The sequence below is a fragment of the Podarcis erhardii genome (assembly GCF_964252035.2).
Source record: "Podarcis erhardii genome assembly, chromosome: 11".
In the NCBI taxonomy this organism is placed as follows: domain Eukaryota; kingdom Metazoa; phylum Chordata; class Lepidosauria; order Squamata; family Lacertidae; genus Podarcis; species Podarcis erhardii.
The window spans coordinates 21,177,442-21,191,877 of NC_138501.1; the positions used below are offsets into that span (position 1 = coordinate 21,177,442).

Here is a 14,436-nt window from a genome sequence, read left to right on the forward strand (position 1 = left end):
TTCTAGTGTTCTGCCCACAATGCCCCAACTATACAAGCAACTGGCACCAAAATATGGAGTCGAGGGTGCCTGGCATTGTTGCATCCTCATTTCAGTTGCTGAGGCTGGTGCACAGGTATATATGTCCTAGTGGACAGAGGTTTTATGGTGCAATGATATCTTGGCCACATTGTGCCATGTCCAAGTTCAGATATCAAGTAGCTTTTAATCAGGTACAGCATGAAACTGCCCTCTGTCAGCAATGGGGACCCACTAGTTCCCAAGGTCTGAGGAAGAGGGCAGGCAGCCTGTTGTCTCCATTACGCAAGGTAAGAGCATGCCAGTTTTAATGTTTTCTCCCAGAAAAGAAGAACAGCTGGCTAGGTGTGCGGAAAAAAGTTTGTCAAGCTTTTAGAAAATGCTTTCTATTTCATAGGAAAGACATTTCATTTGATTCCTTTCTCAGACCCTGGAAACTCCTCTTGAAACAAACGTAATCATTTATTTCACTATATTTCATTTTAAGTTTCCAAGTAAAAGTGCCCAACTGTTCGGCTCCATTGTATAATCAATGGGAACATAGCAGCAGGCTAATAACAAAGGCTATTGCAGAACAGTATCTTTGACAGGTTAAAAAGAAGGCAGTTTTAAGTGAAAAGTTCAAAAGCAAACACTTCACCTTCCTGGCTCTATTGCTTCCATTACATTATGCTACATTCTATATTGAAACGGCACAGGATAGAACACAGTCAAGTTCTTTTTTTAAAAAAGCACACTTGCCAATCTATTGTCAAGCCCTTATTAGGGGGCTCAAGGCACTGAAGCTGGTTCCTGATGCAGGACAACCAATATCAAACGTTCCACATTGTACTAGGTAGGCCTACAAATATTTCATAAGCTCTCTTATTCTTTTTGTTGCATTTGTATATAAAAATAAAAGAGCATTCCCTCTCTCTATCCCCTTCCTACAATCACCAAAATTCACAACCAAAATAATTTCTTACCTATAACTACAGTTCTCCATCTTCTGCACATACAGACATTTGGGTGTGCACAGCACAGACCTGAATGTGGAACAGTTCTGTAGAAAAGCAGACACTATATACTTGCCCTCTTGGCTGACAAGGTTTCTATAAGCGCCAGATAGAAAGCACTCTCCCACAAGGAGAATTTTCTAGTCTATCTGTTCACAAAATATTTCTGTGAATGAGGTGTGTCCCTTCTTACTACTGGCTAATTTTTTGGGGGGGAGGGGGGCATTTCTAAGAAAACTCTGGCACTTGGAAGATTTAGGGAAGAGAACAGGGAAAAAAGATTTTTATTTTGCAACAAAATTGGCAAAACAAATGGTGTGTTATAATTCTTTCAGGAAACAGTTAACTATATGTTGAAATTGATGGATGTCACAGGCTTCTAAACAAGTTGGCAAATGTACAGCTTGTATTTACTTTGGTTCCTTAAACTAACTGCAGAGATGTTACGGCTTAGGTCTTAATACTTGGGTTCTGAAACAAGTTGGTACTTTCTGTCAATTTCCCAACCTCCTATAAATCTCACTCCTGTAATGTAAACAAGATATTCCACAGACATTCTGATGTTGTCAACAAATTTCAAAATAAAAATGTTTGGTACTGCCACCAAAAATAATGTGTATGTTAATCTAATTGAAAAACTATTCCATGAATCTGATTTCTTTTCCTAGATCTTAGTTTTGTGAACATTAAAGATGAAGATATCTAAATTTATTTTGAAATGTATAAAGGTACATTGGTATTAACTTTAAAAAAGTATCCAGGATAATTTAATATCACCAGTACTTTAAGGTCAAATTAGAAAGCCCAAACACCAGTTGTGCTGAAACAGACTTTTTATTATTTAAAACTATTAGCATATACACTCTGGGGCTAAATGGTTGCACCAGTAACAAATTAAGCAAGTAATGTTGCCTCCGAAGACTACAAATAAAAAAATACTTGTGCATCTTGTTAAATGTCCTTGTCCCTGCAGATTTGGACTAGGCAGAGCATATTGTAAGACTGTTATTTGGGGCATAATTATAAAAGTTAGCTGCAAGGGTAAAAAGTGAGAGAAGGTCAAACTAATTAAGTGATAGGTTTTTGGTTTGCTTGCTAAATAGCATTATTTCTGATGCTCCTGTTTGACTTTCACTTACCAAATGGTTTATTATATGCATAAAAAGAAGAATCATAGAACTGTAGAATTGTAATGTACCCAAGGGTCATCTAGTCCAACCCCCCTGCAATGCAGAAATCACAACTAAAGAATCCCTGACATATGGCAATCCACCCTCTGTTTAAAAACCTCCACTGAAATTTAAATGCCAGTTACTGCATTATAGCTCTATAGATAAAAATGAAGAAGGTTGCTGGCAAATTCACATGAATTTCAAACAGTATGTTAACACAGAAATAATCTTTCCTGTTCTATATGTCATATGCAGCAACCTTCTCCCCAAAGCAAATATGTCTGGAAATTCTTTAATGTCCCATAACAGCATGGCCACAATATAGTAGCTTGATTATTCCTGTTGGGAATGTAAGGCAGGATACAATTAAAACAAATAAATATTATAACTGGAAGAAGTTACAGAAGAACAAATCCTCTTGAAACTTGCACATTCAACCATCTCAATCACATTTTATTAGCAATTTATTAGCACTTTGGGGTGTGCTGTAAAGTATATTTTTCCTTAATGATCAGTATATACTGATCATATTGGTCCTATGGTTATTATTACTATATCTTTATCTAACTCACAGGTTACTGTTTTCTCAAAACCAAACAAGGCATTCTGGCTGAGTAACCTTTGTAATGATTAAATACATGAACTTATACTTCTCAAATGGTTGCAAGGCTGCACTGCCTTTAGCTAAACAATCTGTGATCTTTCTCCAGCTGTGTCTATGGGGATTTCACTTTACTCAAGGAACAGTGATTTTCAAAAAGGCAGGGTGCATAAGAGAGAAAGAAAGAGGTATTGAATACTTGAGCACAGAAAGCAAACAAGTGAAATACTGTACAGAGTTATTTTGACACACACACACACACCTATCTATCAAATGATTTTCAGTTTTATACACTTCAATAATTTCAAAACTTGACTTCCTTTCCCCTCTCTGTGGTTTGTTAAATTTATTTTTAATATTTTCTGCATATCCAAATTAACTTAATTTGTTCATTTATTCATCTACTTTAAATATATACTCTTGTAAAACTGCAGGTTATTACAATAATCCTGCCAATGTTCTTATCTGATTACAGTTTGTTTGTAAATGTTCAATAAACAATTTCCATTCTTTTATAAAAGTTTGTTATCTTGATTTCTTATTTTTCTGGTAAGTTTCACCATTTCTGCATATTCCATAAGTTTTTGTATCCATTCTTCTTTTGCTGGGACTTCTTCTTTCCATTTTGGGGCAAGTAACATTCTTGCCACTGTAGTCACATACATGAATAAATTTCTATACAGTTTGGGTAGTCCTGTCCCTATAATTCCCAAAATTATAATTATAATACACCAAAATACTTCCTTTTATATGGAAAGCAACAGTTTGGACAAATCTCTTCACAGGGTGCTAGTTACAGATAAGTGTAAACTGAAGATATTGTGATATAAACCCAACCTGTAAACTGAAGCTTTAGGTCGGTACTTTGATAGTAATAAAAATACTGAAAAGGAAAATGAAGGAAAGCGTCAAGAATGGAGAGGCTGGCTCATATGGGAAGAATGCAGTTTTTCAGGAAACCTGATCCCAAGTCCAGAGGGCTTTGTAAATAATAACCAGCGCTTCGATTTGTGCTCAGAAGGTGATCAGCAGCCAGAGAAGCTGTTAAAACATGGGGGTCACTTGCCCCTTGCAACATCCTAAACCAGCTAAAGCAACCCTACAAAAAGTGTGTCTCAAAAGTCCAAATGGAATGTTAACTAAGGCATGCGTCACCACAGTCAATCCGACATCTCTAGGACCGAGGACAGTTGGTAGAATAGCCTTAAGTTGTACAAAAGTACTCCAGTGCAGCACCAACACAAGGTTAAGGTCAAATCCTGGACTGCACCGAGACCGCAAACCAAAGCCTTCAAGGAGCATGCAACCCCATTCAAGCCAAGCCATATCCCTTTTTCCTGGTCAGACTTTCTCCTGACACCTCTATCTTGTACAGATTCCGCTTCAGTTAGTATGGACATCTAACCAGAGAGGGCAAGGGAAAAAATCTGAAGAAAACTTATTAGAGTTGCTTCCCTGCTTCCCTCCCAGATATGCGCGCAGGTTCATTTCACTTTATCAGCTGTTCTGCAGAGGACCACCGGAGAGTGCAAGCTTCAGTCTGTAGGAATCAGCATAATCAGTGCCTTTACTCCATTCAGCTTTCAGGAATAATGTGATACGTGTGGTATGGAAGCAGACAAGCTAAATTTGATATACTGTACTGGAAAATTAGGTGAGAGAGAGCCAGCAACAAAGGTGCATATGAATGCAGACATGAGTTAAAAGTTTCTCTGTGCAGCATCTGGAGTGGAATCCCATGAAGTTTCATGTGCAAGCTTTGGAATATCTTCTCCTAGAGAGAAACCCATTGCCCCTCTTTATGATTTTCCACCATCTCACTTTTTTATCAGCAGTCTTCTAGCCTACCAAGCTAAACATTATTTTATTGCAATGGTGTTGCAAAATCTGGGAGGCAGCTTTTGAAATTTGGCTTACTTTTTATGCAGGACAAGAGTGAGCATTGTGGAATAGTGGAACCCTTTTATAAATATTTAGATTATTCAATATAATCTCCAACCTTACACTCTATTTTCACTTATATAATTTTAGAGGATGTAATTTATTGCTTATATAATTTCCTGCTATATAAGAAATAAATAAAACAATCCCTCCAAGGACACTAAGTTTCATTATATGTATTATTTTCCTTACGCTGTCTTACTGGTATCTTGATAATATATGGTTATTTTTCACATTTTCTATTTTGGGGTTTTAATTATCTGCATCATCATCAAGAACATTCACAATATCTCTATGAATATTTATGTCGTAGCTTTTGTATAAGGGTTGAAAATTAGACTGGCTTTGTACATCTTTATATTATACCACATTTTATTTTTCTAACGAATAAACAAAAGTAAATACTTTTATTTATTTGCTGGGTAACACATGTGGTTGACCACTGTGACAATGGGATGCTAGACTATATGGGCCCCTGCCTGATCCAGCCAGCTCTTATGTTCTTACAACTTTATGCTGGTTTTTAGGGTGCTGTACTCGTGTCTTTTAATTTTTAAATTGTTTTGGGGGTGTTTTTGTTTTTAGAATTGGTTACAATACCCAAGCATCACTGCTGTTTTGAAATGTACATTTGGGTATATATAGAGAGAAGTAAAATAAACATGCACTGCAGTGCTGCCAGCAAACTGTGCTGAGCTTGTATATCAGATCAAAAATATGGGTTTCATAAAACAATTCTTCATGAAATAACCCCAGTATTTCCCAAGATTCAAGCCGCTTGCTCATAAACTGTTGAAGAGTCCAAAGCTCTGTCTGTCCTTTTAAAGCCTTCTCGATTAAAGTCAATTAAAATAGTTATAATGATGTGAACAGAAGGAATATATGACTGTTGGAGAGAAGCTTTTCTAAAATGAAATGAAATAAAATTAGGCACCTATATACATTAGGTATGGCAAAGGGTGGGAACCTACACAGTCTGTATCCAACGTATCAAGCTACAACTGATGTGACAGCTACAATGGTTCTTGGACCAGGAAGGCCTGACCACAACAGTTCAGGTACTGATGACTTAAACCTGGATTGTTGCAATGCACTCTGTGTGCAGCTTCTCGAGCTTGATCCAAAATTGGTGGTTAGTGCAGAATGCTACAGGACATTTGCTGACAGGAGTAAGGCTCTGTCTGCATGTAACACCTCTGCCCATTTGCCCATTTGCCAGCAGGCCAAACTCAAGGTGTTACAATCAGTATATAAAATCCTTATCAGCTTGGGACCAGTTTACTTGCGGGATCCTCTTACCCCACTTGACTGCTTCAATCTGTGCAACTGATACTGATACAAGTGACTTATAATATTCGCTCTGCACCTGTAAGAAACTGCTATTTTTGTGTGGCAACACTGACACATTGAAACTCCCTACCCACTGACCCGTGTCAGAAACTAAGATATGAAAGCTAGGAGCTAAATGGCATGTTAAATGGTTATGTCTAAGAGCCCTTTCTTATAACAAGAATACAAAGCTGAAAATGAATGAACTGCAGCTAAAATGTTATGTTCATTTTTTGCATGGTCTAGTCATTCCCTTCTTCACCCCCCTTAATATTCCTCAGAGGATCTCTCCTACGGTCTTCAGAGTAGCTGGAAGTGGGGAGGCAGAAAAAGGTCCTCCTTTCCTTCCACTCTGCAGTTTTAATCTGAAATCTTAGGCGCTGTACTGCACCCAGAGCTCAGAAACTGCTCACCCTAATGAAATGCGCCTAGAACAATGGGAGTTTCGAACACGGCTATTGATATCAGGCATGTGCCTGTACTCTTTTCAGTGGCTGTTTAAAACATCTTTCTTTAGGCAAGCTCATTCTGATATGTAGAAGTTTGATGTGCTTTATTTCATTTTAGTGACCATTGGTTTTAATAATCCTTTGGAATATTTTGAATAACTGTTTTACCAATCATTTTAAAGTTTTGTTTCTTATTTTTGTAAACAGCTTAGACATTTTCTTACAATCAAGTGGAATTTAAATTTTGCAAAATGAATAAAAAAATAAGAAACTCAGATTGGAAAGTAGGCATGTGGATTAGATCACACTTCTATGGACTTTTCCTACCATGGTCCACTCCTACTTATGCGGCCGTAATTGTTTTGTTTTTGTACTACATTTTAAAAGTGTGGATTTTTTAAAGGATTTTGCCTAAAAATATGTAGTCACATTTGATGGAGCAAACTTAACCATCTACTCATGTTTTCAGAATGCTGACACTGAAATGCTAATTCAGATCAGAACTGCAATGTGATTTATTCAGATGAACACAAGTTTTAAGATACTGCAGTATTACAGAAAGTAATGAATTTGTTATCAATTAAACCAATTAGGAGTGAAATTCACCTACCATAAAACACTGAGATGTCATATTGAGAATTGCAGGAAACTTGGGAGAAAAGTGCAAAAAAACACCATACAAAATTGAATCATATTATTTATTATTAAAATAATTTTATACACATACCTTAACAACAGGATTCAGCAGAACGACACCTGATTTCTTTGTAATCACCTGTTTCGTTGTGTAATGATGTTCTATAAGCTGAGGAATAGTTGAAAACCCTGTCCCTTCAAATCGATACTGATTCTATAACAAAAAGAAATGAAGAGGAAATACAAAATTTTAACAGAACTAACTTTTACAAGGGATAAGGAAACGTCTGCCTTTTCCATTGTTCTTAGGTAGATGGTATTTCAAGGTGCTCGGAAACAGAGCAAAGGGTTCAGACCCATGAAGTTGAACATGTGTAATTTCTGAATTACAAAAGCACAGTGTAACAGGGGTTAAACTAAATTCCAGTTCTACTGGTGTCAAAATAAGAATATGAATAAAGGAGAGTTATTTTCACTAAATAAACTTAGTTATATTTACATACTTCTGCTCTATTTTAAGACAAATACCGACAGAACTGAAAATGACTGATAACTGAGGCCACATTGTAAATCAATTACAGTTTAAAAGACGAGCCAATATTTACATTTGCCCAGTTTGAATACCCATATGCTAGCTTGCTAAACCATAGTTTAGCAGCTGAGAGTGAGCATCAAGACAATATACTTCTGTGCTCTAACCCTAACCCTGTACATTCTCGAAAACAAGGAACTATGGTTTAATGTCAATCTTAAAGCGCCATATTCATATCAGAAAGCTGATTTCCAACTTACTAAACTATGGTTCAGCAAACCAAGAAATGTTTAAAACTGGGCCCATCTAAATATATTTTCTGTAACAAAGATTAGTAGAAACTATATAGTGGTAACTTATTTAGATCCTTCGTATTTGAATAACTTGAAATACAATCCCTTATGAATGGAAAGCAACGTCATTGTTAAATGATGTTCAACAGTCAAAAGCTACCAAACGGAGCAAGAAATAATGGTCCCAAATTATTAGTTCTTTTAAACCAACTTTCTCGTTTCCAAATAAAATGGAATGCATCTCTTCTAATATTGTGCTATCCAACAGGATGTCAATGGATAATGTCTACATGTGGAGTTTAGTGAACTGCGTATATAATCAAAGAGGACATTTTTGGCTTTAATCTTTTTCATCAACCCGAGCAGCTGGGTAAAAGGACTAGCAAGGTATTTAATAGTTTGCTATCCCTGGAAACACACTGGAGATTTTACAGGGAACTAGAAGATCAAAACACATAGGAAGGCTTCTCTTGTCACCAAAAATGAAAATCAAAATTTGGAGGATGTCTCTCACAGTTGTTTTCAGAAGTCTCTGCATACAATATAAATTATGAAAGAAAACTGTATAAAAGGCCTCAAACAAGGAAAGTACATCATTATACATAATATGCTTTCAGTAGTGTTTCCCACCAAGAAGTATTGCTTTTAACTGTTGTTGAAACAGTATGGTCTACTAACAGTTTTGAACTGGCTCAGCCAAATTCTTTCATTAATGCAAGTCTTTGAGACTAATGCTGAACACTGGTAAAAGCAGCTTCACTCCTTTGCTCTGCACACAGACATCCCTAATACAAACTGATTGCACAAAAAACCATCACGGTGACACACTCTACTATCACAGTACTTTCCATGAGTTTTTCGAGGCGCAGGAAGATGAAAATTAGCCATTTCTGTTAGTGATATATTAACACTTTCTTTTAGTGACATATCCCCATAACTACACAGTTATAATCCTACTATGGAAAAGACCAAATTCTTGAGATATCAGAATATTATCCCCCCCGGTCGTGCTGCAGCCTGCGGAAGTCTATCTACCAAAAACTGAGGAGGGCATTTTCTGTTGTAGTATCATCTCACCACTAGAAATAAGGAAAGGAGCAATTTCAGCTCCAGAATTGGTCACCCAAGCTGGTTATTGATACCAATGTCATAGAATATTGTGTGGCTACTATGGATGTTGCTATTTCTACTGTTTTTATTGGATTTTAATGGGCTGCTTTTTAATGTTTTGATAATGTATGTGTTGTAACCCCCCTGGGATTTTAATGAAGAGCTGTATCAAAATGTTTTAAATAAATAAATAGAATACTCCATACCATTTTTCAACCATTCATTCAAACAGGGACAGGTTTTGCATACTGCTTTATACAAAGGTACAATGAGTGGCGACACCAAGAGACTTGTGATGTGGTCTTCCACAACTTTTATGAAAGTTAAATAGCATTTGATTCAGATTGGGACTGCGGTGCTGCAGGAGGGAAAGGTTTAATCCAGCTTTCTCCTAGCATGGATAACAGTCAGGGTGATGGGAGTTGGTCTAAATCATCTGGACGGCACTAGGTTGCACAAAATTAGTCGGGCCCTTCCCCTTCTCCATTTTCCCCAATGAAAATTGTGCTCTGAATGGGTCTAAATATCCACACAGCACTTCCATGAAGGAGCGTCTCCACCCCCATCGTTCTACCCAGACACTGAGGTCCAGCACTGAGGGCCTTCTGGTGGTTCCCTCACTGCGAGAAGCCAAGTTACAGGGAACCAGGCAGAGGGCCTTCTTGGTAGTGGCGCCCTCCCTGTAGAACGCCCTCCCATCAGATGTCAAAGAGAACAACAACTACCAGACCTTTAAAAGACATCTGAAGGCAGCCCTGTTTAGGGAAGCTTTTAATGTTTGATGTATTACAGTATTTTAATATTTTTCTGGAAGCCGCACAGAGTGACTGGGGAAGCCCAGCCAGATGGGCGGGGTATAAATAAATAAATAAATAAATAAATAAATATTCTTCCCTCAAAAAGCAAACAAGAACTTGGAAAAGTGATTTTTAACAGGAAAACAGCACAGGGGGGTGGGAGTGGTTTAATCCCTCCCATCCGTGCAAGAACCACATGCTGCTCTGAAAAACCTATTTTACTTTTTCTTAAATAGTGAGATACCTTCCACCATCTTTGGCTTGGCCCCTTTTTTTGGAGTAAATACCACCCCATGGTTCTGTGCTCACAATTAGTGGTGGCGATTAAAATTCCAACTTTGCCCATAACCCAGCATGATGATAGCAGAAAGTTGCATCCTTTCATTTTCCATCTTCTGAGGGGAGCATACTATGTGATTTTGAGTGTGTGTCCTTAGACGACGGAGAACAGTTGCCATATCCCACACCGATATTCTCAAAATGAAAACATACTTAGCCCCCTCGTGCTTTTTAATATGATACAGATTTTCAAGCTGTTATCAGCTCCTCCAGTTTGACTTGATCAGTTTTAAAATACCTACTGAGCCAAAAAAATAAAAATAATAAAAAAAAATTCATGCAACACTTCTGAAGCCTAACTATGAACCCTTAGAGTGGCACTATTCATTTCCACATCTTGCAGGAAAAGGTTTTGTTTTGTTGTTAATACAACCCAAAAGGGCATTTGCAAATCTTTCTCCAACTCTAACACACCTGTTTACAATTACAGCCCACGTTAGCTCTAAAAATAATCTCTGTAATCAGCACGACAGTATGCAGCACAGATATCTGCAGCAACTTAACACACTCTCTTGGCTTCTAGCAGCTCCTGAGGAGTTGAGTCATATAATTACTTTATAGGGCTGAAAACATTCCAGCAATACTTTACAGAAGTGTGATAAAAATATGGGTCCACGTAAGGGCAACTATGATCTTTATCTGAAGTCCTGTAAGCCTACACATAAATGGAAAAGGGGCGAGTCAAAGGATATGGAACAATCACTGCAATACTCATACTCTAAGGGCAGCCAAACCATGGCTCACTCTTGCCTTTAAAAATACTTGGATCACCTGCTTGACGACGTAGAATGTGCAGAAAACACCGCATCAATCCTTGGTGTTCTCTTGTTTTCCTCAAGACAAGAAAACAAACTTAATTATATCATTTCCCCTTCCTTTAAGGAGGAGGAGTGGGAATGAAAGAGAACATGTATAATATATCATTGTCACAAAGATGGAGCAAATTTGTTTTCTATTGCTCCAGAGGGCAGGAACTAAACCACAAAAAGACTTTGGGCTAAACATTAGGAAGAGTGTGAGCTGTTCAGTGGTAGAACAATGGTGTACTGTCCTTCACGGACATCCTGTAATAGTGAGCTAGCAGGAAGTTTCACTAAATGACATATGAGGATCCCCTCAGCTCTATGAGACAGTTCCAAACTTCTTTCGGTGCTTCCCTGAAAGTGACAATAATGTGCAAATTGCAGCAAACCATGCCCATGCCCCTTCGTAGCCTCAAGTTCCCTCTTATCTGAATGAGGATTGTCAGATCTAGTAATTACCCATTTATTTTGTTCAGAGACAGTGTACTTCCAAATGTAAGATGCTGGGAGGGGGACAACCCAAGAACACAAGGATGTTACCTGCTCACAAGGTTTCACAATGGCTGACTACAGTTGGAAACTGAATGTTGGACTAGGCAGAAGTCTTAGGTCTGATCCAACAAGTCAGCTCTAATGGTTTGGGTAGTGGTGTTTTTAAAAAGCAGATTTCAGCCCACACTGCTTTCTTATCCTCAAGGGGCACCGAATAAACATCTCTCCAGGAGCCTTGAAAATAACAGTGCTCTATACAGGACTTTTTAAAAAATCTAAAACAAAATGCACTGTTTCTGATACCTACTAAAAACTTCTTTTGCTTAGAAAAGTCTACTCAGAGACATAATTTTATCACACATTTGTTTTTAAAACAGTTTATTTTTTCTATATGTTGTTTATTTTTTATTATATCTGCTTGTTTTTAAAGGATTTTATTGCTATTTTTGATGAATATTTTATGTTATTAAGAAGCATTATCAATCTTCTAAAATATAAATAAATAAATTCCACACCGTACAACCATTAAAAAAAACACAGGCTGTGCCACTGAAAAGGGGGAAAAAATCACCACAAACCTACATCAGCATATTGTATGATGAAGTGTCTCCGTTGCGCATCTGAAAACACAGAAAGGACGTATTCGCCAGGCTTGCCATGACTCTCTCGCACCAAGAAGTCTCCTTGCTGCTTTAATAACTCTTGAGCTTCTATTCTTGGGATTGCACCATGATACCAATCTTGGTCTGCCAGAGGTTTCTCGCTGGTTGATATTACATCAAAGAACTTGTGGGAAAATATGAAAAAAGAATGAAGGTTAGTAAATATAGGTTGTGTACATTATTGCTTTCATTTAAATTGCAGTAGATAATAAATAATTCATAACTGCTCTGAAAACTGTACATTTATTAGTGAGTGAGCTAAAGTGGGCATAGCTAACCAGCTATAGAACCAAGCAAGTTTTGTTGTTGTTGTTGTTGTTGCCAAGTACTTACTTTCAACGTAACAAGCAGAGCCATGCATCAGAGAAAAGTGGAGAAAAAGAAATGAAAGAAACATCAAGTGGTGCAAATCATATAAATGCTATTTAAAATTAAAAAACAGTGTTTTACTGAGGGCTGTTGAAACGTTCTTACAGTGAAACATTTCCTCCCTTTCTGATGCATTTGATTTCTTTCTTTCTTTTAGGATAGGGTCAATTGTCTAATAATTTGTGCTTCCTGTTTCCTAGCCACAGCAAAACACTTAGCTCTCCACATCCAAAAGCTCCAAGCAAATAAGCCATTGACATTCTAAAAAATTCAAAAGCAATTACCACAAACCCATCATATTTCCTAATGCCTTAAACAGGTTATCTATCTATTCCCATAAAAACTTGCCCAGTTATTAAAATCTTAAGACAAAGGACTTTTTGTTGATGGCACCTCATCAGCAGAAATTATTCCCTCTATCCATTTAGCTGGTATCTGCCTTAATGGTTTTAGGTAACAGGTTAAAAACATTTCCATTTACCCAGGCATTGACAGCTTCAAATTTTTATTGTGCTTCCGTGTCCCTGTCCCCTCCAGTTTGCTCGTATGTATTGTTACTATTTTCTTCTATCCTGCCGGCTTTATTTATAAGATTCTTTTAATTATGTTGCAGATCATCCTGAGAAATACTTTGAAAAGAATCAATCACAGCATAAACACATAGCTACCCCTCTGAAAATTTTTAAGTCTGTTTAAACAAACACAACAAAGAGTCTTTTGGCACTCTTAACTATCAACATATTTATTATTACATATGCCTTCATGGACTGGACTATAGACCACTTCATCAAATGAAAGAAGCATTAGCACTGCGTCTTTGTGTCAAGCCACTAAGATGTGTCTTACTCTTCAAGGCAAGGCAAACATTTATCACCGTCACCATGTGAGAAGCTGATTCTTATTTGATTAGATCAAACAAAATCTTTCTGGCTATGACAGTCAGCTAAACCCTATTTAGACATTATTTCCTCCTTGCAATTAAGACTATATGGAAAGTGTTGGGGCATATTTGTTGGTCATGCCCTGGCTTTGTACATGCTCCTCATCCCACTTCCATGCTGTTCATGTGTTGGGGGCTCATCTGTAAAGAGGAAGCCTCTTGGCCACATGTAGGCTTCCCTTCTGCTTAGGTACCCTTTTGAGCAGTATCCCTTACTGGGACCCTCCTCTAACACATGGACAGGAGGGGTGGAGACAGCAGGGAACAGGTCTAAAGGTGCAGGCCAACTCATGCATCCCTGTTCTTACCCAATGGTACCCAACTTGCATGGAGAATGATGCCCAAATAGGGCTTGAATCTTAGAAGGAAACCAATCCCTAAAACCCAACATATTTTGAATCATTTCCCCTGTAGTTTAAGTAGGATACATCTGATTCAGATTAGTGAACAGGAAGTACCAAGATCCCAGGGTTCACAAAAACCAGCATCTCTGATGTGAATTGTATGAATGCTTCAGGTTACTTATTCTCCCTTTCCAAGCCCTGCATGTAAATAGGAACTAAAGCTGGGCCCATTTGAGAGCAAAAGCTCTACCACTCAGCTACAGTCTTTTCCCCTAAAAGGAGTACAGAGCATTGGCATGGAAACTTCCTTGTATCAGGTGAGACTATTTGTCCATCTGGCTCAGTACTGTCCGGCAGTACCTTTGCATGGTCCTAGCTGGAGACCTTTCCGATTAGTGGCTTAGTCATGCTGGCCACATAATCCGGAAGCTGTACGCTGGCTCCCTCGGCCAATAAAGCAAGATGAGCGCCGCAACCCCAGAGTTGGACAACGACTAATGGTCAGGGGTCCCTTTACCTTTTAAAGCTCTTAGCTGGAAATGTCGGAGATTGATGCAAAGCATGCACTCTACCAATGAGCTATGGTCCCTCCTGTTAGAAATGTCACAACTGAA

General features: G+C 37.9%; 1 protein-coding gene across 2 annotated transcripts in view; it reads right to left on the bottom strand.

Annotated features, from left to right (window-relative positions):
* The window catches only part of FER (FER tyrosine kinase), a 132,935-nt gene that overhangs the window by 79,530 nt on the left and 38,969 nt on the right, over positions 1–14,436 (bottom strand). For both annotated transcript variants that reach the window (XM_081880453.1, XM_081880452.1), the window contains exons 7-8: positions 12,090–12,293; positions 7,233–7,355 (exon numbers count right to left, since the gene is read on the bottom strand). In XM_081880453.1, the coding sequence (XP_081736579.1) occupies positions 7,233–7,355; positions 12,090–12,293 (327 nt within the window). The remainder of the gene's footprint in view (positions 1–7,232; positions 7,356–12,089; positions 12,294–14,436) is intronic.